The sequence below is a fragment of the Octopus bimaculoides genome, chromosome 3, assembly GCF_046866305.1.
Source record: "Octopus bimaculoides isolate indiv1 chromosome 3, ASM4686630v1, whole genome shotgun sequence".
NCBI lineage: Eukaryota > Metazoa > Mollusca > Cephalopoda > Octopoda > Octopodidae > Octopus > Octopus bimaculoides.
In genome coordinates, this window is record NC_142930.1 from 34,762,827 (window position 1) to 34,790,580 (window position 27,754).

The window sequence follows — 27,754 nt, forward strand, 5'->3', positions numbered from 1 at the left end:
AGTGATATCACTAATGATCTTGAAAAGAATTGCCTCAAAATTTCATTTTATTCCCTCTTCACAAATATGATTGAAAATAACGCTCTCCGATGAAGGACCCTGTTTAAAACAACAGCTCTCTCCTGTTCCCCCACCCCTGCAAACTATCTTATTCCACTTAATGATCTCGCATTTCTTATTTGCCGGCAAGTGTTACATGGTCTGTCAACGAATTTCCACTGCAATGCAATGTTTGCGAAGTTACCAGCCTGATGATTTGTTTGAGGAATGTTTCAATTAATATGTGTTATGATAATATTAATCATACTCATTATGTATTTGTTTGCATTTCCAATCAGGAGAAATATATTTTTCTGACATTCTTACAGATGAAAAAAATTACCACGTCCGATTCTTCGAGTGCTATCAGAATATATGCATATGATATTCTTATGAATCAAATAAGTTTACGTCACACCATGATGAAACCTAATCTGTCAGTGAATTGTTAGTTATAATTCCTCTTCTTCCTTTTCTCTTTGCTTCAGACATATTTCCTGGTTTACTATAACATGTATAAGCACGCCTATTTAATATGCATTTATATTGTCTTCATCAAACTATATTTCAGTGAAAGCAATCGCACTAAATTTGTCAATACAGACAATTCTACTTTTCTTGGTCTCGACTATTTCACTTGAAAACTGAAAGCCAAGTCATAATAATAATGATTTATTACTTAGCCCCGTGTTTTACACAAACAATACATTGTATATATGTGTGTAAATACTGTGTATGACACACACACACACATCTAATGGCATGTATATGTGTGTTTTCAATTAAAGTTAACATAGCATTTATAACTAGTCTAATTTGTTCAATCAAATTTTCTGATGGTAATCCATGAAAAAGATAAAGAAAATGACAAAGATGACACAAGTCAAAATATTTTATGCATTGCCTGATTATTTCCCTCCTCTTCGTCTTTTACTGGCCATCCTTCTACAAGTTCGGTAGATTCACTAGCGGGACGCAAATATCACGTGTTAGATCACATTTCAGATAACTAGAACCGCAGTTTGGTTGAGATCTTGAGCAAGAAGGTGTTGGTGCACATTGGTAGAAATTATGTGAGAAGTATTCATGCACAGCATGTCGTACTAGCAACCAACCAAATCCAATTTGCGAATTTGGAGCATGCGTCTGTTTGCCGTAAGAAAAGAAAGGATAGTCGCTACTGGGGTCAATATCGTGCATTCGCTGTTTGGTACGGAATTTCTCCCAAATGCAGTCGATATATGCATGGTGTATCCAAAACATCGGGTCATAACATGCTGATTCTACTTTACCCATTTGTCCACCGACCCATGTGTGAACATGGTTGTGCATTTTCTCAATATTTGTCCAGTTCGGAGCATGTGGGTACGTAATGTCTTCTAAATAAAAACGCAACATAATGTTTTCCTCTTCTCTGGTTGTCATCAGCCGGTTTACACGTCCAATATTGCGATGTAAGGGTCCATGCGGTGTAAACCATCCTGCAAAAGGACCACCAGTGACCAGTCCACGACCATTTCCAATAAAATGGTCTGAAAATATTGAAGATTGTGTCGGGTCAAACAAACTGTTATCAAGAGTATTATTCCAGTATGGAATGTTAATACCAGGAATTATTTGGTTTAGTGCGTTTTCTAGCCTAGAGAGAAACAAAGAAAAAGAGAAAATTTAACCGATTGTTGTGTTAGTAAAGAACCAATAATACGTGGGTTGTTAATACACAACTATATGCAGAATTACATATCGTAAGTTTAATGTGGCATATATTTAGTCTCACTGTGGAATTAGGCCCACTGTTTAGGCCGCAGGAAATCGATAACCAGGAATGAGAAGTGAAATCACTAGTTTCAGCTTTATAAAGACTCATCAGAGATCACTTATCCCTGTCTAATAAGATGGTGAGTAAAAACTAGAAAAATGTAAAGATTGTGTTTAGATTCAACTCCATTACATAGTAATATAAAGTTCACAACTGGGTATTAATTTTCACAATATCAACAATACACATTCGTGTTGCGAATAGCCGCCTGGCTGAATAAATACCGTCTATAAATACTGGCCTATGAACGGTGTATATACATTAAGTATGATATATATAAATGACTATTTTAATTTAATATTGCCTCAATCGCGTATACCAGATCTTAATTCTAAATGTAATTGTAAAGATCCTAGAATATACCCTTTTAATGAATGCTGTTTGAACAAAGGAGTAGCATATAGAGGTAAGGTTTTAGGTAAAAGAATAATCCTGTATTAAGAAGGAAGATAGTTGAGCCTTTTTCAAAAAAGGTAATTTTTCAGAGTAACACCCGCACGATTTTCACTAAGAAAAAAAATGAACTCGGATTTTTTGCGTGGAATCAGATACCCTGACCTCCTAATATGCTGCAAATCCCTTATTTTGGTTCGGGAAAGTGGGGGAAGCCTCCGGTCCCGGATTCATTGGAATTTTTTTTTTATTCGTTGAATGAATTCATGTGACATCCTCGGAAATTTTACCCATCCTACCCCCATTAAGGAAAAATAAAATTTCAATGAATCTGGGACAGATTTCCCTAACCCCAACCCTGAAAAGATCAATGGGAGTGGGAGTGGGTGAAATTTCCGAGGCTTCCACTTCACCCCACTCCATTTTTCGGACCCCCCCCCCCCAAAGGGTTTTGTAGCATATTAGGATGTCACAGGAATTCATTTAACGAAAAAAAAAGTTTCCAATGACTCCAGGACCTGGGAGATGGGAGGTTCCCTCTTCGCCCCCCACCTTTCCGAACCAAAATAAGGGATTTGCAGCATATTAGGAGGTCAGGGTATTTGATTCCACGCAAAAAATCCGAGTCTTTTTTTTCTTAGTGAAAATCGTGCGGGTGTTACTCTGAAAAATTACCTCAAGAATCACGGGTTGTCTCAGAGCAATCCCATACAGATATGGACTCTACTGCCATTCCATGAAATGCCACTTATGTTTAAGTGAAAAGTCGTTTATCTTGTTTCAGGACAACTCGTAAACCGAAAATCCGAATTATTGAATGTAATCTTTTACTTGTTTCAGTTATTAGACTGGGGCACCGCGTTAAAGAACTTTTAATCGAATAAATCAGTACTTATTTTTTTAAGCTTGGTACTTATTCTATCGAATTCTTATGCCAAACCGCTAAGTTACAGGGACGCAAACACACCAACACCGGTTGTCAACCAGTGGTGGGGTATAAACACAGATACAAAGACACACAAACACATAGATATAGATATATATACGACGGGCTTCTTTCAATTTCCGTCTACTAAATCCACTCACAAGGCTTTGGTCGGCCCCAGGCTATTGTAGACACTTGCCGCGCAGTGGAACTGAACCCGGAACCATGTGTACCGCACAGCCAGGCCCGATTCTTCAAAAATTTCTTGTTTCGAGGCTCCTTCCATCGAAATAACCATTTCTTTCTACCGCATATTGTTATTAATTTTATCATTGTTACTTTGGATATGTTAAATGTCTTCATATTCAGTTATTAATTTTCTTCAACCATCGCATTTGGTGCGATTCCTTTTCATAATGTTTTACAGCATTTTTATAATGTTTGTTTTTATATTGTTGTTTTTCTTTTTATTTTAAATGGCTTTTCATCGATTATATTACAGGTTATACATACGATTTTTATGTTTAAGAGTTTTAAATTATCATTCTTATTTGAAATTGTCGCTCCAAATTTGAATTGAATTTCCTCTTTCCTCTTGTACTTTTGAAATCGTATTTCTTCCTATTAATTTTCCCCTCTCTTCTGTTTTTCTTTGCGTTGCACTAACGTCCTTAGATCAAATTTCTTTATGAATGTACGCTTGTAATTGCTTCTACCTCTCTTTTTTCTTACATACATACATACTTGCACTCACGCACGAGCTCACACATGCACGCTCTATCTCTTTCTGTAGATTACTGTTAAGATAATGTGTACACAAACTATACAAGAAAAATTCTGCCACATCTAACTTTCTTTCGCATGCTCTCGGATTTTATTACCTGCCCGTCGAGGTAAGGTATTGTATAATATAACGGGTAAAAATGAATATTTCCTTAAAACTTCATGCATTGTTCATCTTTCGCATCTTACAACTTGCCGTTACTAAACAATTTCAACCGATACAAAATAATCTTTAACCGTTACATAACTGAAGAATGGACAAACATTCCTTTGGAAACAATTCAAGCTTTGTATGAGTTCATACCTCGTAGAATTCAAGCCGTAATTACTGCTAAAGGCGGTGCTACCCCATATTAAAATAAATTTGTTTGAAATTCTAAGGTGTTTCCATTATTTTGTCCAACCCCTGTATATATATATATATATATATATATATATATATATATATATATATATATATATAAGCACACACACACACACACACACACACACACACACACACACACACACACACACACACACACACACACACACACACACATATATATATATATATGCGAGTAAAAATAAATACAAAAAAAGGGGTTTTGTATGATTGTGTAGAGAGGAATATATTATTTTGTTTAAAAGAGTTCCAACACTGTCTGTTTTTTTTATGTTTTATTTACATTCCGACAAAACCAATGTGGGATATAGAATATGGAATATACAATATATAATATAATATACAATATATAATATAAAATAAAAATGGATGGTACAATGAAATAAAGTATTGAATGTCTTATTGAATATATGGAATATGTCTTATTGAATAGATGAAATATTGAGTGTTCAATATAAAGGATTAAATATATAAAGGCGAATACGTATTTTCTATACCTTGTGGTATTTCATCATGGCCGGTATGACAGACTTTAACAGACTGTCTGTTAAAGTGATGCTATCTGTGGGATTCTCAGCTTTTTTAGCTGCTATTTCTGAACTTCGGTATATGGTGAAGCAAATATTTGCTGATCCCTTAATTATATTTATAAATATATATGAGCTTTTAAATAAGTTCTCCACCAATAATGGTGCTTTCATACCGATGGGCTTGGTAAAAATTGTTAATTGTTAATTGATTTATTAATTAATAAATTGATAATCCTTTACCCTTTTAATTTGTAAATATATATATATATATATATATATATATATGTATATATATATATATATATATATATATATATGGATATAGGACATCACCAATTGTGTAAACAACATGAAGTACGAAAACAAATAGTAAAATACACAAACTACGAGAGAAAAAATGGAAAACAGGACAAGTAACACGGAAAACGCCACGCATCAATTTCCAAGTATATATATATATGGGATATAAGCTATCAATGTAGTTAGTGGCGTATCAATGCGTAACACTTATCTTTCTTCCCAACAATGCATTTTATTTTTTCTCTCCTTTTCTTTCTGTTTGTCTCATGCAGGGTCGCGTTTACTCCTTTTTCATTATAGCAATCGCCCTTGCTAATTTTTAATGACTTTTTTTTGGCTCATTTTTCCTAAATTCTTAACTGAGAGAGAGAGAGAGAGATAGAGAGAAGAGAGAGAGAGAGAGAGAGAGAGAGAGAGAGAGAGAGAGAGAGAGAGAGAGAGAGAGAGAGAGAGAGAGAGAGAGAGAGAGAGAAGAGGAGTAAATTCCTAACAGTATTTAAATTCGTTCGTCTGTTTCGTGTTCAAATTCTGCCCAGAATGATTTTGTCATTCGTACATGCGGTAGTGAATTAAATATAATAGAAGTTATATAGTAAGGTTGTTTCATTTAACTATATTCCATACCTGAAAATATCTACGATAATCGAAGACATCATCACCAGATGATGGCCCGAGCTGGCTCACATTGCTATAGCCTGTTTCATTCGCATTAATAGCTTTTTAGTTTACCTTGTAACAGGCATAAACATCACACGATTCCATCAATATACAAAGCGTTTGTACTTCGTGGGACAAGAACTAATATTTTATTGCTGCTTCCAAGAGGCGGAGTCAGCTGAATCAATATAGGAGCCTGCATCATAGCACTACCAAGATACTCCACTTTAGCTGGCTCAGTTCTCGTATCTATCATCAGGTGTTGAGAGTCGATATATTTTAGTGTTGTAATTAGCAAGAATAGTGTATGGAAAATAGGCCATAATAGATCTGTGTTAAGATTACATTGCTACCACTAGGACTTGTCTGTATGTGACGTTGTTTCAAGAAATTCAATCAGCTTCACATCAAAGAAGATTCAAAATAAATGTGTTACTTACAGAATTAAGTATATTCGGTGCCATCCGAGAAAACCTGGTCCTTCATGGGCGATATTCTTTAGAATTGCATGGAAATTACAGAGAGCATCGTATTTATTGGGCCTGAGGGACTGTAGGATATAGAAATAGAACGACATCAAAACTACAATTGTATTTCTTTTCAGACAACAACTAAAAATAGAACAAGAAAGTTTACATCCAACATGGTGTGGTATAGTTTGATGTGGTGTAGTGATGTGTGATGCTGTTTGTGGTTGTTGTGTTGACCGAGTCAACTGCAATTGACAAAGTGCGACGCACACAGTCAGAAATAGCCTTCATTTGTTCATATGGCCGTCTATCAAAACGGTAGCCAAGTCTGATTCAAATTATATGCTACCGTCTTAAAGATGTGGTACCGTGTGGTGCCATGTTGTATTGTGTGGTACTATCTGATATCGATGAAACACTGTTCACTTCCTCTTTCTCTCCCCGTCGTCGTTGTTGTTATTTAACCCCAAGTCAACATTAATTGAGATAACCTATCATCAAAACATTGCAAGCTTGGTTATATCTACTACATCAGACATAGTGAATAAAGACCCATCATTTGATATCGCAGATTTCTATGCATCTATTTCTAGGAAATTGCTAGATAAAGCCTTCACTTTCTCAAGCGAATTTATAGAGATCCTTTCCAGGGGCCATATTATCGAATTTTTCAACAATCTAAGTATGTCATGAGGTTTCCAGCCATGAATTCTACTCACGTGTCAAGTTTCATTAAAATCAATAAACGATGTAGGAGGAGTTAGCTAACAATGCCACAAACAAACACACCGATTTTCCACATATGTAGTAGACTAGCTGGTGTACCCAGTAATTCTCGGGGTTAAAGATGTTCTATTGAAACGCATTATCACTCTGATAGAAGAAAGCAATTTCGTTATAACTGCCACAAAAGGTGTATTTTCCGTCACCAAAAAGTACAAAAAAAAAAGAACAAAACAAAAAAACTGTCAGCTGGAGGAGGGAGAGATTGTTGGAGGCTGGCGAGAGAGGTTGTCGGAGGTTGGTGAGAGGCGAAGACATTATTTTGTTTAGCGAAGGCATCTGGGAAATGTATAACTGCTGTCATTCACAGAAAAACTATCGTTTTACCGTGAGAAAAGCACCGTTGAAGTGTTAAGTGAAATTTAGCATTCAATGATCGAATCCACGCTATGCCTGCATGAAGCCACTACAAATACGTTGTGGAATAAAGAAATTATCTACTGCCATGGAAAAAGTGTAACTGTGAAAATGCAGAATTATCGGAGTGATGGGCATTCAAAAAAGTATGTATGTATAGAAATGTATGAATGAAGTCTTTAAGGAAGTGCAGTAATAATGTTTAGCAGTTCAAAACTGTGAGTAGTGAAATGCAGAATTGGGTCGGCTGACCGTGAGAATCAAATATTGATCGCTTCGCTAAAATCTGCAGGTGGTATGGGTTATTTCCCTTGGGTTGTTTAAAGAAAATATTAGTAATATGAAGTAGATAGAAGGATCCATTGGAAGGGCTCTATTATCGATTTTTTTCAACAATCTAAGTATGTCATGAGGTTTCCAGATATGAGTTCTACTCACGTGTCAAATAAAGTATAAAAGTGATACTGTCTGCGAAAATTAAAAAAATAGGACACACAAAAAAATGAATATTCAAAATAATCGAACATAAACAATGAAATGGGTTATTTCCCTTGCGTGTTAAAATATATTGTGCAGTGCTATGGGTTATTTCCCTTGGTTGCTTAAAAAATTAGTTATATGAAGTAGATAAAATAATTTGAGGTAAAATAATTTCCGCCGCCAGCGCCACCGCCAGCGCCACCGCCAGCGCCACCGCCAGCGCCACCGCCAGCGCCACCGCCGCCGCCACCGCCGCCGCCACCGCCGCCGCCACCGCCGCCGCCACCACCACCGCCGCCGCCGCCACCGCCGCCACCACCACCACCACCACTCTGACAATACAAATGTTACCTGCCTCTCTCCCCCTCCCTCCCCTCCCCCTCCCCTCCCCTCCCCTCCCCCTCCCCTCCCCCCTCTTCCTCCCCGCTCTCCCCCTCTCGCCCTCTCTCTCTCTTAATGTAACTTCCTCCCCTGCCCATTTCTCTCCATCTGCTTTTCTTTAACTTCACTACCAGAACATCAACTTCTGCTAAATATTGTATCCTAAACATATCTCTTTCTTTTTACCTTTCCCTCCTCACGATACAGTACGTCGTTAACACTTCGCTCTCCCTGTTTTCTCTCACACTTTTTCTCTCGCTCTTCACCTCTCCCTTCAACTAACCACGTGACGCATTTGGCCTCATTATACATCTTTCTCTACTTCTTTCTCACTTCTTTCTTCTCTCTTTCAATTTTGCTCCACCTATTACTCACTCCACTTCACCTCTCTAATTAACTAAAGTATAACGGGAAAACGAACAAGCAAATTATTGTATATATTAGTGGGACCAGGAAAAAGAAAAGCTAGAGAGGAAGAGAGAGAGAGAGAAGAATTGATCCCACTATAACGCTGGTATTATATTCATCGACCTCAAAAGGATAAGCGGTAAAGTTGACTTCGGCAGCATTCGAATTTTGCCGGAACAATTACTGCGAAGTGGTCTGTCCGACGCTCTAACCAACCTACCAACTGTGTGTGTGTAAGAGTATAATATATTAGTTTCAAATTTTGGCACACGGCCAGCAATTTCGTGGGTGGGGAGTTGATCAGTTGTGTCGGCCCCAGTGCTCATGTGGTATTTATTTTTATAAAAGACGACCTCGGTAGTATTTGAACTCGGAACGTAAAGACGGACGAAATACTACTAAACAGTTTGCCGGCGTGCAAACCATTCTGCCAGCTCGTCGCCTTGCATAATAGTATAATATATAAGACCGTATATGTATGCACATGTACTCAAAACATATAAGTATAAATGTGTGTGTGTGTGTGTGTGTGTGTGTGTGTGTGTGTGTGTGTGTGCAATATAAGTGAGCATATACAAATAATAACACTTACCCGATCGTTCTTCATAATATTGAGGGCTCTGAAGAAATCATGGAGGTTCTTTCTCGGCATTTCTCGAATTTCCCGCCTCATTTTTAATCTGTTTGGCTGTATTAATAATGTCTGAATCCATTGGTTAGTGGCTTCATCAATAATTTGTGTACCAGCTGGTGGGACTGATCCTATCACCGCTAGTACCGCAAGCAGTGCAAAAGCATTCATTACCTGTGCAATAACAAAATAAAATGTATCTGTGTGGCATAGACAGATGATTGGTTGGTTGGTTGAGGCCTTACACTATGGCATCTATTGTTTATATATTGTAATACTTGGGGATGGTCATATTTTGCCAATTAAACACACACACTATATAGTTGGTTTTCACTTCAGTTTTAAAGTGCGAGTGGTTAATTGGGAAAATATAACCATTCCTAAATATAACAATATCTGTTTCAACACATGATCTCACATCAAGAACCTTGCAAAACAAATACATAAATCACACATACATGCATACATACATACATACATACATACATACACACACATATTCTTTCACACACACATATATTGTTGTAGTGTAATACATGAGTTCATAAAATCTTGTGGCTATCACAGGGAGCTCTTCTAGCAAACTCGGCTACCAAACCACATAGCAATCCAAAATTAAAAGCAGAAAAATACACACACACACACACACACACACACACACACACACATTATATATAATGATTTCGTGCAATGACATCTCTTGATTGTACTCTTAAACATGAGGAGCACAGATGTGGCTTTTCAGTCCTGCTAGAGACTTATACTCTTTTGTACAGATGTAGCAACAGAGACAAATAAAGATGCACAGTATATTATATAAGATAAATTCTTTATTTTATTAACATTATTTTCACAATGTTTATATGCCAAAAAGATTTTATAACATTTTTCTGACATAATTTAAATATATACTTTAACCATGTAACACAAGCCTTCTGTAGTTTTTTCACTCTTATTATCTTTTATATATATATATATATATATATATATATATATATATATATATATATATATATATATATATATATATATATAGTGTTATGTGTGCGGCACAGAAATTGAATATTGAGAAAAAAGTCGTCAGAATTTTTGAAAAAAAATCTTTTTATTTCTTCATTATTATTATTGCTTTCGTTCCTTTCTCGAACTTGTCAAATAAAATTTTTGTGAATGTACAAACAACTTGCTCATTTATAGAAAACATGTTTTCGGAGGGTTTTGTTTAGAAGAGAACATTGTTTTTTTTTTGGGGGGGGGAGGGGGTTGAGGCTACATGACAATGGAGATAGATAGATAGAAATATAGGTAGGTAGATAAGCTGATAGATAGATAGATAGATAGATAGATAGATAGACAGATAGATAGATAGATAGATAGATAGATAGATAGATAGATAGATAGATAGACAGATAGGTAGAGGAAGAGAGAAAGAAGGGGTATCCCCTTCCTATTCACCATTCGTTTATTTATTTATTTATTCATGGAACTACATTTCATCAAAAAATTCTCTCCAGAATTGAATGTTTGAAAGAAAAGCGGAGACAGCACATTTTGTAAGTGTTATACTAATGTTCCAATCGAAGTCGGATGTAGAGGATTTGTAGGAAACAGTGTGAAACGACTGCTGTTATCGTTAGGCCTAACTCATCGGAAGGTAAATACCACCATTACCGATATCCGAACTACAGTGGAGAAGGCTAGCCACTGGATTTGGTTAAAAAGAGACGATGAGCGATGGCTAGAGAACTATTGAACTTTGTTTAATAATCAGTTGATCTAGCAAGCGGGGCCTCATATCAGTGAGGGGGGCCGGTGCGCATTGATGCCGTCGAGAGGTAGGCCCCGAAACGGCGCGCATTCTCTCCTGATGACCCCATACACTTGCTGGCTTCCGGTATGCGGAATTCTTGACTGGTAGCACTTGCATGTGCAAGTTGTTTGCAAGACACATAATGCAAAATCATGAAATTGAAAGAGGCGTGATCGAAGTTAGACGGTATAAATATGGACATGTTCCCCAAAACACACACACACACACACACACACACAAACACGCACACACACATACCCCCCTAAATGTTTGAAAGTAAAGTGGAGAATTTGCATTTTTTATTCCAAATGTGAGTCATCTTTACAAATGTTCAGATATATATGTGTAGCATTGGGATGTTCTAGCTTTACGTATATATATGTGTATATATATATTTTTCATTTTATTTTATTTACTTATTTATTAATTTTTAAATTGTTAAGTTGCAAATATTACACTAATGTTTTTTCATGCAGAACTACATTTCATCAAAAAATTCCCTCCAAAATTGTATGTTTGGAAGGGGAGACAGTACATTTTGTATTCTAAATATAACTCAAAGAGGAGAAAAAGAAAGAAAGAGGGATAAAGAAGGAAAAGGGGAAAAGAAAAAGAAAGCAAAATGACATTCAGTGATGACCAAACCGCACCCGTTCTTTTTTAAAGAGGTCACCATCCTTAAACCCATTCCAATTCAATGGTAAAGGACTAAATGAATAGTGAATAGGAAGTGGGATACCCCTTCTCTCTTTCTCTCTCTCTCTACCTACCTATCTATCTATCTATCTATCTATCTATCTATCTATCTATCTATCTATCTATCTATCTATCTGTCTATCTATCTATCTACCTACCTATATTTCTATCTATCCATCTTCATTGTCATGGACCCTCCCCCCCAAAAACCCCACAAAACCTCAAAAAAACATGTTTTACATAAATGAACAAGCTGTTTGTACATTCACAAAAAGTTCATTTGACAAGTTCGAGAAAGAAACGAAAGCGTTAATAATAAAGAAACAAAAAGATTTTTTCCCAAAATTCTGACTGTTTTCTCAACACATACATACACACACACACACACAGACGCACACACAGACGCACACACACACACACACACACACACACACACACACACACACACATACGCTTATGCACACGGTGTGTAAATAGACGTGTGTGTGTGTTGTGTGCGTCTGTGTGTATGTGTGAATGTGTATTAAAATTTATATATGTGCAAGAATGTCACCAAATTACCCGAGATATTCCATCGATGCCATAAAGACGTAAATGCTTTAAAAGCGACAATATAACGTGACAAAAGTTGGTTTGTAGAAAGTCAAGTCTCGGTTAGTTGGATACATGACCAACGTAGCATTTTGAATTCACACATTTCACTAATGACTTTGAAAACATCATGAAGGCCATGTAATAATTTCTTTCCTTCTCACGAATCTGATACTTTGTTGTTGTTTAGCCCAAGTCAGCCACGATCCATCAGATTTATGTGCTTAATGTATTTTAGACTAAAACTTCTCCATGATGTTTTTAAGCGTTTTCAACTTTTGAAGACAATTCTGTGACCTGAGAGAGATTTGGCTGTTATTTCCGATAGATCTAGCAATCACTTTGATCCATCTGGAGAAGAGTATTTATGTAAAACCTGGGAAGGACAAGTTATGTAGAACAAGAGGACAAAATACAGTTTCAAGTCTTTGTTATAGAAGGTTGGCTTTATCTGCATCTCAAATTTCATTGGGAAAGGCATGACTCTTACAATATCCCTTCCTGTTCTCTTTAAATGTGTTTTTTTTCCTACTCAGTGAACATTAAATCGATATCTTTTGCAGAGTAAAAAATAGGGAGAAAAAGACAAAAATAGCCTTGGAATATTTTGTAGCATTTTATTAACGACAGATTTTCAACAAAAAACGTCTGTATCAAGAGTTAGTGAAACGAAATTATTTCGCACAGAATCAATCTGTATGGCAAACCCATCCCGTTTTTTTTGTTAATCAGCAATCTACAGAGCATTGTACCTTTGAACAATCAAGTGTATCTACACACTTAGCAGCTCAGTACAAATATTTAACTCTAGACAATCAAATACCAAAACAAAATAGTCGCTGAATGGCTGAAAGTGGCTGAAAAGGATATTGATATTATTGATGATGATGATAATGATGATGAGCTGAATATGATGATAAGGGTCAAATATTTCAGATAGAGGCAAAAATATATGCCATAGATACATAAAAAGGAAGAAACTTGATGAGTTGGTAACCGATTCTCAGGTACATGTGTACCTACAAATATATGTATACCGTAATTATAAACCAAACAACGTTAAACAAATAACAGACACTCACAATTCAAGAGATACGACTAAAGCAATAAGTACTACTACTACTACTACTACTACTACTACTACTACTACTACTACTACTGCTGCTGCTGCTGCTGCTGCTACTACTACTACTACTACTTGTTGTTGCACAACAGGATATGCAATTTCAGCATATTGAAATATTTACTTTGGTACACTGAACATTTTTGTTTTTACTTTTGGGGAGGAGATCGGGGCATATTTTATTTAAACACACACATATATATATATGTGGGTTGGTGTGGGTATATATATGTGTGTGTGTGCGCAAATCGACCCCAGGACTTATTCTTCGTAAGCGTAGTACTTATTCTATCGACCTCTTTTGCCGAACCGCTAAGTTACGGGAACGTAAACACACCAGCATCAATGGTCAAGCGATGTTTTTTTTTTGGGGGGGGGGCAAGCAGGCAGACAGAAAGACACACACACACACACACACACACACACACACACACACACACACACACACACACACACACATACAACGGGCTTCTTTCAGTTTCCGCCTACAAGGATTTGGTCGGCCCAAGGCTATAATAGAAGACACTTGCCCAAGGTACCACGCAGTGGGACAGAACCCAGAACCATGTAGTTGGTAAGCTACTTACCACATAGCCAGCGGCCCTATCGGGCAGCTTTTAAGCTAGCTCCTGTGGAAGGCTCTTCATTGGGCCTTGGGCCCAACAATGACACTTCATGCATTGAGTACATATTAAATTTTATTAAACTTGACCAATATTTTTCAAACAATGAACAATTTTCACCTAAACAATGATATAATTTGTCGACTTGGAACTTATTGCAATGCCGCATAATAAGCATTTTTTGTCTTCCCATTCAAGGGTCAGTACAATTTTCTTTTCCTGTGTAACCTCCTTCTTTCTCTCTCTCTCTTTGTTGATTGTTGTCAACCATCATCATCTCCAGTACCACCACCATCACTACCACAACTGCCATACACACACCATTCAAACTTCTGACGCCACCACCATCAAAACCTTTGACTTCGCCGCCTTCCCCTCCATCACCATCACCACTGTCTTTCACATCGCTTATTATCACCGTCATCCCTGACTGCCTCGGCTACTCCCACCCATACCATCATTACCGTCGCCTCCGCCTCTATGCCTACTATTACTTTCCTCCATCACGAGGAATAGTAGAAGAGTCATTGAATAGTGAGAGAGGTAGTCAAAATGTGACACACTGACTCACAGTAATTCATTTTGGCATTTATTATTGTTATTATTATTATTATTATTATTATTACACACACGCACACGCACGCACACACACACACACACACACACACACACACACGCGCGCGCACACATATGTAAATCTATCTATCATATTAATACGGATATACAGTTTATAGTAGATAGGAGTTTCGATTCCTGTAGGTGATGTAAAAACTTTTCACTATCTTTTTCTATATTAGATATTTATATTATCATACTTTGAAACTGCGTGGACTGAGTTCACCGCCGACATGCCACACACTAATTAACTGTAGCTTGTTAGGTTAAAGCTTCTAATTTGGACGGTTGAAGTCGTAATGCTGATTTGATGTAGCGGTTATCGTAGTTATTCACATTGAAAACATGAAATTCGATTTCCGTTGTTGATGTTGCACTTCTTCTTCTTCTTCTTCTTCTTCTTCTTCTTCTTCTTCTTCTTCTTCTTCTTCTTCTTTATTGTTAATACAAAAAATTATCGGTAAATCAAGAAATCACCATTATAAAAAACTTGAAATAATTAACAAACTCTGAGTTTAGTTACTCGGAGTTTCACATCCTTTGTTCTTGAACATTCCTCAGCTAGGTCTGCTTCACTCCTCGACTAAAATCCAGGCCTTGTGTCTGTATTAGAAGCAGTTACAAAGGTGGTGTACTGGCAGAATTATTAGAGCGTCGAACGCACGCACGCACGCACGCACGCACACACATGCACATGCACAAAAGCTTTCTTAACGGGAAGTAATGATAGAAATTTGAGCGAAGAACCATTTTTGGTTTTTAAAACATTATTTGCAACAGACAAACAGGAAACATTTAGAAGAAAGAAAGACTGCACGGTTGCATTATGTGTGAAAACCAGCTGTCTTTCTACCTGAAACTGTCGTTGTTGTTGGCACTCCGTCGCTTACGACGTCGAGGGTTCCAGTTGATCCGAACAACGGAACAGCCTGCTCGTGAAATTAACGTGTAAGTGGTTGAGCAATCCACAGACACGTGTACCCTTACTCTCGGGGATATTCAGCGTGACACAGTGTGACAAGGCTGGCCCTTTGAAATACAGGCACAACAGAAACAGGAAGTAAGAGTGAGAGAAAGTTGTGGTGAAAGAGTACAGCAGGGTTTCGCCAGCATCCCCTGCCGGAGCCTCATGGAGCTTTTAGGTGTTTTCGCTCAATAAACACTCCCAACGCCCGTTCTGGGAATCGAAACCACGATCCTATGACCGCGAGTCCGCTGCCCTAACCACTGGGCCATTGCGCCTCCACTCCTGAAACTGTCACATAAGCGCAAAAAAGAAAGTAACTTAACTGTGTATTGCTAAAGCCACAGGAACATTCTCTGCACATTTCAAAGAACAGTTGACGGTAGTACTTGAGGATATGTGGAGCGAGATTTTCTGTATCAGTTGATGGGCGGGGTTATATATCATACTGGGTGCTGTTTTTAAAAAAGTGAAGGGGTGAAGAGAGATGCTCAGTTAGTGGCACACACCTGTCCAGAGACTAGTGTCACAACAAAACAACTTCGTCGCCGATGTTAAAGTCATCGGTCACAACGTTGACTCCTGCACAATTAGAACAGGTTATTATCAACGACTTGACTTTTGATGATATGTAGTAGAGTGATATGTCTCTGAGGACAGGTAAGTCTTCATGACGTCACAAGAGGCCCCGGAGTTGTGTCCTCTGATGGTTACCTAGAGAAAAATATCATATTCAGGGCAGAAAACCCAGCTGCTACGCATGTGATAGTATGGATAAGTTAAGGGCTTTCTGCTCAGAAGAGTTAGAAAAGTTCAGGAAAAAAAAAGAACAAAAACGACAACAAAACGTAAGATAAAAAGAACAACTCCCGCCAAACAAAAACAAAGCACAAGACAAAAAGAACAAAAGAAAAAGAAAAGAAAAGAAAGCCCAGTAACTGCAGGCCACTGAAGCTGCTGTTGCTTGTGTACCTCCAGGTACATCTCCAGAAACATCGAAAGAGGCGATTACTAAAAGCATTGCAACCGACGTGCTAGCAGCAAGAATGATCTTTGATACGGTTACAGACAGCACTAGTATACCACACACCTTCCTGAAGGCTGACTCCACAGTTGATGCATCTCACGAATACAAGCATTATGAATTGAAATATTAGCACGAAGGATGACCCTAGCTTTCTCGTCAACTTTGTACAACATATAAGTATGAAGGTGACCAGCAACAATAAGATTATTTCAGATTTACAGTTCACTGAAGCAGCAGAGATGGGGGTCAGTCACACTAGTAGTGCAGGTCATAAAGGTTGGAGTAAAGGCCATTTGAGAGCTTTCAGTTCAGAAGATGAGGGAAAGCGTAAGAAACAAGAGGGTGGTAGACATTATCAGAGGCAACAATTACAACCACAACAACAATACAACCAGGCCCCGGAGGGGAAGATTATGGCTGCTGCTATTAATGTTTCTGAAGCACTTTTAGTCGGAGCTCTAAGGATAGCCAAAGAAGAGGCAAAGGCGAGCGAAATATCAGGTAAGGGACGATGTAGGGTACTGATAAACCAAGTGATCTTTTCCTTTAGAACAGGGACGTCTAGAGGGTTGCAAACTCTATCTCATTCTTGTTGTCCACTTCTCCAGGCTCCATCATCTTCTCATCGTCTTGGCGATGAGACGATAGAACTTGGAGAAAGGTAAAAAAAAAAAAAAAATGAGAATAAAAGCGAGTAAGCTATTGGAAGCATTCTGTTAAGGACGTGTGTAAACCTATCAAACCCATGTTTCACAACTATGAATGAGAAGTAGAAAACTGAGGAGTTGTTATGTTGATGGGAGACGATTATATCGAACACCAAAATAATAAAGACTAGCGGGAGGTGTGAATGGAAGAAGGTATCTTCAAACTGGAGACCTGGCCGAGTGCTTGCAACAGAATGGACTCTACTAAAGGCATCCAAGACACAAAGTGCTGAACCAAATACCATTAGGTATCTAGTTCGACATTCCTGCAGTTCTAATCACCCAGGATTGGCACATTTTTATCGACCTCAAAAAAGATGAAAGACACAGTTGACATCGGCGGATTTGATCCCAGAACGTTGAGAATCAAAGAAAATGCCACGAAATATTCTTTCCGACAGTCTAACGACTCTGCCGATTCTCCTATAGTTTCCATTGTTATTGTTTCTTTGGTGTCCCGTTCGAGTGTTGCTTCATTTTGTTTTTTGTAAGACCGACAGTAAAATGTACACATCTGTAGTGTTGTGTACATTATTGGAAGTAGACTTGTCTTGTTAGCAAAGAAGGACTTCAAGTATGACACCTGCTTGTTATTGCTCACTTAATTATTCTCTCTCTTTCCATCTCAAATTACTCTCCCTCTTTATCTGTCTACTTTCTTTCACAAACGCATTCATACACAGAGTACAAACACACAAACTAACACTCCCTAGAACATGCACAAACGCATAAACACTAATACATACTCAAACACACAGACGCACGCGCACACGCACACACACACACACACACACACACACACACACACACGAAGTCACTCGACCTGTTAGAAATAGCAGCAACAACTTCCACAAATCAATCCCGCTGATAAAAAAAAAAAAAAAAAGGTGGGATATACGGGACAATGTTGTTTCGATATAGCTGAATCAGAACTGATGTGATTCAGGGTAAGGACTGCTTAAGGATGAATATAGAATTGAATCAGGAGAGTCTGACGGTAGTGAAAATGTCGTTGCTGTTGTTGCTTCGCCGCCCCAGATCAGTTCTCTTATCAAAAGCGTTCTGGTCGGGACCACTCTATCTTTCTTTTTAGATATAGTGTATTCAGGACCGCATTATTCAATGCTTCCAAGGTAGTAGAATGCCACAATAACGGTAATTTTTGACAATAATGTATAGGAATTAGAGTTTTATAGTTTTATATGTACTTAAAACTCTTGCCCAGTCTCTCTTTCTTTTCGATTATGCTTGTAATCAATTCTTCAGATTCGAAACTTTTCTAATTTTTCATATTTCTCAGTATCGAACTCAACATTAATTAACGTAAAGGACCTGAATGAAATACAGTTTGCACGATACGCTAACGATTCTACTACAGTCAGTTTCGAAATAGTTCTTTTTAATTTCAGCACAAGGTCAATAGTTTTGAGGGGAGGGGGCAAGTTGATTACATGGACACCAATACTTGACTGGTACTTTATTTTATTAGTGATAATGAAAGGATAAAAAACAAAGTTGACCTCGGCGGAATTTGAAACTCAGAACGTAAACAACCGGAAAAAATTTCGCTAAGCATTTTGTCCGACGCGCTAACGATTCTGTCAGTTCACTGTCAAGTCAGTTTCAAAATAATGATTGCAGCACGATTACAAGTTTGTGGAAGACACAATCGATCGATTCGATACCAATGCATCGTTGATTTTACTATGAAATTGATTTCGGTAGGTTTTTTAAAACTCGAAATGAAAAAGATGACAAAATTCTCATTTATGTCCAGCATTTCACACCACAAACAACACAACATACACACTCATACACTTACATATATACAAATAGACATAAGTACACTAACACGTACTCAAACACACACACGTACCCCAAAGATTTTATGCTATATATTTCTTAGAGTCAACATGACTTAACTTACCAAAGGGGTAGACTGGAAGAATGCCGAATTAAATGCATTTCCAGTATTTAGTTACGTCCGTTAACGTTTGCTAATGTTGGGTTCAGAGTTGAGAAGAATGTTATGAAAAAGTTTCGAATCTAAGAATTAAATTTTGGCATAATCCACAGGGAATAAAGTTTGGTCAAGAGTAAGTTTTAAAAAGCATTGCTTTTAATGACTTTTTGTTAAATATTACCATTACTGTGGCATCTTACACTTTTGGAAGTTTTGAACAATGCAGTTTTAGATACACTTGTCTTGTTGGCACTCCGTCGCTTACGACGTCGAGGGTTCCAGTCGATCCGATCAACAGAACAGCCTGCTCGTGAAATTAACGTGCAAGTGGCTGAGCACTCCACGGACACGTGTACCTTTAACGTAGTTCTCGGGGATATTCAGCGTGACACAGTGTGACAAGGCTGACCCTTTGAAATACAGGTACAACACAAACAGGAAGAAAGAGTGAGAGAAAGTTGTGGTGGAAGAGTACAGCAGGGTTCACCACCATCCCCTGCCGGAGCCTCGTGGAGCTTTAGGTGTTTTCGCTCAATAAACACTCACAACGCCCAGTCTGGGAATCGAAACCACGATCCTATGACCGCGAGTCCGCTGCCTTAACCACTGGGCCATTGCGCCTCCACATAGATACACTATATCTGAAAAGAAAGACAAGGTGGTCACGACTTGAACATTTTTGATAATAACATTGATCTGGCGCTAAACAACAACAACGTTCAGCCTCATCATATATAACGCCGTCCCTCAAAATATCCTAGATTCTTCTCTATACTCAACCTAAACATTCCTTGCTCTGGATTTAATCACTTCTAATGAAATAAATGACCAATATAGGTGCAGGAGTGGCTGTGTGGTAAGTAGCTTGCTTACCAACCACATGGTTCTGGGTTCAGTCCCACTGCGTGGCACCTTGGGCAAGTGTCTTCTACTATAGCCTCGGGCCGACCAAAGCCTTGTGAGTGGATTTGGTAGACGGACACTGAAAACAGCCCGTCGTATATATATGTATATATATATACATGTGTGTGTGTGTTTGTGTGTCTGTGTTTGTCCCCCACCATCGCTTGATAACCGATGCTGGTGTGTTTACGTCCCCGTAACTTAGCGGTTCGGCAAAAGAGACCGTTTGAATAAGTACTAGGCTTCCAAAGAATAAGTCCTGGGGTCGATTTGCTCGACTAAAGGCGGTGCTCCAGCATGGCCGCAGTCAAATGACTGAAACAAGTAAAAGAGTAAAAAGAGTAAAAGAGTAATCAAATATAAACCTCCCTAACGAATCCTTATATAAAAAACTTTTTGAGAAATTTCCACACCTACGTAATGCCATCCACACATATTTTCACCCGTTTCGCAATATCTCCGTTTTGCAATGTCACTCTTATTTAATGTCACTCCTTACGAAATGCGACCTTTACATCATACTGCCTCATACGCAATAACACTAATGAAGCAATGCAATAGTTTCTGTAAAAGGCACAATGCTACCTTTATGCCACGTAACGTCACATCTTATATACTGTTATATCTTACAAAACGTCACATCTTGTGTCAGACCTTAAACAATGTCACCCCTTAGGTAATATTAACTCATACAATATCACATCTTACATAATATCTATTATTTAAACCATCTGTCTGAGTGGTAAAAAGCTTGCTTCCCAACCGCACGGTTTCAGGTTCATCCCAAAACAAACAAACAGAGAAACGAGACATGCACCATAAAGAGTATAACCCTTCGTCAGTTGTCCTTGTTCCATCTACTTCGCGTTTCGAAGGCAAGGACAATACGCGACTTTGTTGGAACAGTCCTTCCCGCAAAGCAAATTAAATAAAATTTGGAATCTTTTGCGGAGGGTGAAAGTGTTAACAAGAACAAGACAGTGAGAACAAGACAGTAAAACAAACAGTGAGGGTTGCTAAGCCAAGACGATAGAAAAGTTATTATGAACGCTTAAGATAGACGTGCATGAGAGAAGAGACAGAAATAAGTTTTCTAAAATATAAAGGACATAATGGAAATTAATATGCACAAGTCAAATTTTGCAACACCACTACGTCACATATGAAAAATAACATCGCTTAAATGGTAGCCATTTTCGGATTCGCACGCCCGTGCTCTTTCCAAACCTTGCACCATAACACCCTCAAGAGTTTCAGACCCCACTTCTCTGATTTCTCTATTGATGTTCTCCTTCAGTTGCACAAGGGACTCCGAATTGCTGACGTAAACCCTTTCTTTCAGGTTTCCCTACAAGAAAAAATCCTGGCTAGTCAAGTCTGGGGAACGTGAAGGCCAGTTAACATTGCCGTAGCGGGAGATTATTCTCTCTCCAAAGCACTACCGTAGCAACTGCATTGTTTTTCTTGCGGTATGAGCAGTTGCCTCATCTTGCTGGAACCATGTGTGAGGTCTACTTTGAATGGCCTTCACGTTCCCCAGACTTGACTAACCCGTATTTTTTCTTGTGGGGGATACCTGAAAGAGAGGATCTACGTAAAAAAACCGGAGACTCTGGAGCAACTGAAGAACATTAATAGATAAATCAGAGAAGTGGGGTCTGAAACTCTTGAGGGTATTATGGTGCAAGGTTTGGAAAGAGCACGGGCATGTGAAGTCGAAAATGGCTGCCGTTTAAGCGATGTCATTTTTCATATGTGATGTAGTGGTGTTGCACAATTTGACTTATGCATATTAATTTCCAGTATGTCCTTTATATTGTATCAAAATTTCATGCATTTATTTATAACGTTCAGGAAGTTATTAAAAATTGAAACCATCGGTGACTTTTGGGACACCCTGTATTTAGGTAAATAGGTATGTATGAATGAAATAGTATCCTGAGTATGCTGTTCTATCTAAATGAGCTAAGATTGGTTGGTTTGACCTATTTAAATAGCGACTTGGAGGAGAAATACACATCATATCAGCTGAAAGTTATGCATAAGCTCAGGTGAGACTGTGACAAAAAGTTTGCTTCCCAACCACATGGTTCCGGGTTCAGTCCCAATGTGCGGCACCTTGGGCAATTTTCTTCCACTATAGCCTCGGGTCGACGAATGCGAGTGGATTTGGTAGATGGAAACTGAAGGAAGCCTGTCGTGTATATATATATATATATATATATATATATATATATATATATATATATGTATATATATATATATATATATAGTGAGTTCAAAAAAGAAAAACGACAAAAAAAAACAATAAAAAACAACAACGCGAGAACGTGATACAGATATTGTGTTACTGGACGCTCAGGAAAGGAAAGAACACATTATTTACATTATTTACATTTGATGGATATTTGTCCTCATCTTGTTTGTTGTTAACACAACGTTTTGGCTGATATACTCTCCAGCCTTCATCAGGTGTCTTGGGGGTTCTCATTCCTAAGGTATTTTTTGATGTTATTATTATTTATTATTATTATTATTATTATTATTATTATTATTATTATTATTATTATTATTATTATTATTATTGTTCAGGTCACTGCATGGAATCGAACTCGGAATCTTGGGGTTAGTAGCCTGCGCTCTTAACCCCAAGATTCCGAGTTCGATTCCAGGCAGTGACCTGAATAATAATAATAATAATAATAATAATAATAATAATAATAATAATAATAATAATAATAATAATAACATCAAAAAATACCTTAGGAATGAGAACCCCCAAGACACCCGATGAAGGCTGGAGAGTATATCAGCCGAAACGTTGTGTTAACAACAAACAAGATGAGGACAAATATCCGTCAAATGTAAATAATGTAAATAATGTGCATAATTCCTCATCTCTTAAATATAGAACTATATTATATATATGTATTTATATATGTATGTATGTGTGTGTGTGTGTGTATGTGTGTGTGTGTGTGTGCGCGTTTGTTTATCCCCTAACACTGCTTGACAACCAAAGCTGGTGTGCTTACGTCCCGGTAAACAGCGGTTCGGCAAAAGGTGTCCGATAGAACATATACCAAGCTTAGAACAAATAAGTCCTGGGTTGTCCCAGCATGACCGCAGTTTAATGACTGAAACAAGTAAAAGATAAATGATAAAAGATAAAAGATAGATACATATCCCGCAAACTAAAGAATATCAACATTAGTAACAGGAATAATAATTTCTCCTGGACGTGCGATAAATACATCTTATCTCGCCAAGAAGGCTACGCATTTTCTATCCACGAACAGTAGTTATCTACTAAATATATAATCAACAAGAGAGACCCGGATGCATCTAGACTTCTACGTTGTGATAGAAAATGTCGATTATGGAAGATATTCCTAATATCATTAGTAGCTGTCCAAAAATATCCGCAAGATATTATTTTCATGAAATGTGACATCGTCACTAAATCATGGTCTGATCCCAAAGACACGCCAGAACCAGAACGTATACACACATAAAAATAAAGAACACTGGTGGAATGTTCCAATAAAAGCAGAAACTCGGTGTAAATACAATAGATCAGATATTTTTTACGGGGTATAAAAATGATGCTCTGATGAAGCGATCAGCGGCTAGGCGGATGTTAAATGTCTCATCAAAAATTGGGAAAAAGGCGAACAACTGTGGATGACTATTGACAAACCAACAGCTCTTATATCCTTGCAATAGATGTTCATTTGTACCTATTATCATATTACCGGGCTATGTAACAACTGATTTGTATACAAGCGTGGAATGCAAGGGTATCCAAGAAAGAGCAAAGTTGACTGAATTACATTCTTCAAATATTATAGATTAGTATTACAATAAAAATTTGCAAAACATTCTTGGGATTCTCCATTTGAAGTTTCTTGGTCGAACGCATGACCAAATAAACATACATGCACACACTAACAAATTCAAGCATCCACACGCTGAACTGTCTTGACTTAAACTTTGTTAGTGACCAGATTGAATTCTGCAAAGGAAAAACTTAAATAAAGCCTCCAAGAAATAATTCATACACACATGGAACACGTCTAATGCAATGACATTCATACACGAAACCACGTGTGCGCGAGCACATTCATATGTATGTGCATACATATATACATGCATACATGTGTGCACACAAATATACATAAACTGATATAGTTATACATACATACAGCTTGACTTAAACAAAAGAACCATGCCACTCTGAAGTCACTAACTTGAATTCTGCAAAGAGAGAAAACTTAAATCTCCAAGTAAAAGTACATATGCATGATTGCCCAGATGATATTTAAATCTCAATGGAAGGCAGGAAACATTTTCTTTCTCCATTGGTGAGAGATTCAAAAATTAAAAGCAGAAAAATACACACACACACACACACACACACACACACACACACACACACACACACACACACACACACACACACACACAACATGCTTACGTGCATGCACGCAAACATAAATGCATTTATACATACATAAATACACACATATATAAGCATACATACATAATGTATTAGGACAACGCACACTTTGCCGAGTTGGTGTCAATATATCAGGTCATCCCATAAGTTCTGTCCGAATTTTGAATATAGAAAACAAGTGATCAAATGTTATATTTAAATGAAATTTAATCATCAATGTACTTTCCCTGATTATCTATGACTTTCTTTCATCTATTTACAAGCTTTTTAATCCCATCAATGTAAAACACTTTTAGTTTCAAACCGAAGAACTCCGAAATGTCAGTTTCGACCTCCACCCGGCTTGCGAAAATTATACCCGCAAATAATTCCGTAAACTACGAAACAAATGGTAGTCTGAAGGAGCAAGGTCGGGAGAATAAGATGGATGAGGAATTTTTTCCCAACCAAGCTCTTCGATCTTCTGTGATGTGATCTTAGCAGTGTGGGGTCACGCATTGTCCTGATGAAACATCACTCCTTTTCGATTCATTAAAGCGGATATTTTTTTTCTTCAAAGCTTGGTTCAAACGCTCTAATTGCTGACAGTAGACTTGATCATTGATTGTTGCATTAGGTGGTAACAGTTCAAAGTGAATTACTCCTTTGCAACCCCACTAGATAGAGAGAATAACCTTTTCCCCATTAAGTTCCCTTCTCGGTTGTGGTTGAGCTTTTTCCCTTTTACCAAGCCACTGTTTACGACGTTTAACATTTCGATAGAAGATCCATTTTACGTCATCAGTCACAAGTCTATCCAAAAAAGGCGAAATGAGTTCGCGAGAATGGAGAGAAGAGCAGATGTCAACTCAGGATTTGCGGTTGCTTTCGGACAATTCATGAGGCACCCATTTTCCAAGTTTAGGAACCTTTTCAAGTTGTTGAAGATGACGATGAACAGCTGTGTCGTTTGAACTAAGCTTTATTGCCAATTCTTCAACTAATAATGCAGAAGTTTCTTCAAGTAATGCCTCAAGGAGCTTATCATCAAACTCAACTGGACGTTCTGTTCGATCTTCATCTTCTGAATTTTGCAAACCATCTTCTGCAAGTTTTTTCATTCAAGTATTATTTCCCATAAACTGAGTATATGTTTCGAGTTGCTTCGGCTGCAGAGTTTCCTTTTTTGTACTCATAAAGCATTATGTGCCTCAAATGCTCTTTGGATACTTCCATGTTAGAAAGGGTTTTAATCAAAGAAATTTTAATTCTATTATTCTGTAAAATAATATTTAATTAGTTTAAATGTACACAAATGCATGAAAATAATTTTAAAATCCATTAGACATTCTAAAATACTATCAAATTTCATTCAATTTAAAAAGAAAGGTAAAATCGGACAGAACTTATGGGATGACCTGATAGTAAAGCAAAAACAGAGGAGAAAGAAGGTACCTATGGATTAATCATGAGATATGCCAATATATATTAGCTGAAACAAAACCACTACACTAAAAAATATACAAACAATAAGTAGTGATGATCTATATCAGCAAATATCAGTTAATAGATTGCACAAAAGAGAATCAGTTGCTCGTACGATGTGAAGAAAAGTAATTTATAACGATTCCAATTGGTTCTTTTTCATGGAGATTCTTCAGTTTTTCGAGTTTTTGAATCAAACTGCCTGAATTCACATTATGGTTGATTCTTGGAGAAAAACATCGTTCAATAACTCATACGCAACAGATAATTCTCATACTTTGGATAATAAAACTGCACAGAGCCTGGTAAAGGTTGGTTTTAAGAGTAAATGTTGTACAAAGGAAAAGATAAACAGTCTTTTGTCTTTTACTTTAATACCTTACTTTTGGTTGATGGATGACCATCATAAACGCTGAAAAATAGAAACAGAAATATGGAAGACGAATTTTGTCTTTACATCAGCAACTGACAGACGAACGGCTAAGATAGACACTAAAAAACGAAAACGATGAGGAAGGGAACAAAATGATCCATAATACACAAACAGATACATATACCTGTAATTTGTTACTTATCAATGTATCGTTCAAAATGTAATACAGAATTCGTTGAACGCAGAATTTTAACTACTAGACGACTTGGATGAAACTGTAATGTATTAGTTTTACAGATGTGTTGTTCTATTTTAACTCTCTCGCCCTCTTTTTCTCTCACATATCATATAATTAGTTAACTAAATATAAGTTAACGAACGGGTGCGATAACTCTACCTGTTAGAAATAACAGGCAAATTGCTCTTGAAATATTTGCTACCATCTTAAAACGGGAAGGATACATTTTAAACTGTAGTTCCAGATAGTTTGAATAACATCGATGATAAGTCTGACCTGGGGGTAAACAACAAAACAACATCAACAACAACAGTAGCAGCAGTAACAACAATAACAACTATAACAACATGAAAAATGAAGTTAAAACGACCCCTAATCATTGATGAGTCGGCAGAATACTACTGAAACACATTGGCATAGCGTTTCGATTGATAGAGATCGATAAAATTAATACCACATTGAGTACTGGGATCAATATAATGAAATGTCATACTTCAGGGTTCAATGACTCAAATGATTAAAAGAAATATTACACACACGCACACACACATACACACACAGAGCTACACATATGCACACAGCTACACTTACGTACACGTTGAATCTTTCAGTTAAAGTAAAAAAAAAACTTTTCTAGAAGGTGTTGAAATCAAAAGATAATTATTTGAACATACCTGATTTCTGAAGTTATATATATAGATAGATAGATTTATCTATATATGTATATATATGTGATGTATACAAAATTATTTTCTTGTATGTTCCAGAGATTTAGGACTAAGAATACTCTATGTTGCTGAACAATGAAAAGTGGTGGCTGTTACATTAGAATTGTCTGAGATCAAGCTGAGACTGGT

The 27,754-nt window shown here is 37.3% G+C and overlaps 1 protein-coding gene across 1 annotated transcript; it reads right to left on the reverse strand.

The window, feature by feature from the left end:
* Positions 1–27,754, reverse strand: LOC106871528 (tyrosinase-like protein). The gene is made up of 4 exons (XM_014918026.3): positions 27,572–27,754; positions 9,303–9,515; positions 6,272–6,381; positions 1–1,678 (listed from the first exon to the last, which is right to left on the reverse strand). Exons 2-4 carry the CDS (start codon positions 9,510–9,512, stop codon positions 985–987), a joined length of 1,014 nt encoding a protein of 337 aa, XP_014773512.2. The 5' UTR covers positions 9,513–9,515; positions 27,572–27,754; the 3' UTR covers positions 1–984.

Excerpts from the sequence above, each read along its gene's own strand:
- LOC106871528 (XM_014918026.3), bottom strand. The coding sequence starts at position 9,512 with ATGAATGCTTTTGCACTGCTTGCGGTACTAGCGGTGATAGGATCAGTC. Across the intron at positions 6,382-9,302 it reads ATATTATGAAGAACGATCGG|TCCCTCAGGCCCAATAAATA; the intron begins GTAAGTGTTATT and ends TATATCCTACAG. Across the intron at positions 1,679-6,271 it reads CACCGAATATACTTAATTCT|GCTAGAAAACGCACTAAACC; the intron begins GTAAGTAACACA and ends GTTTCTCTCTAG.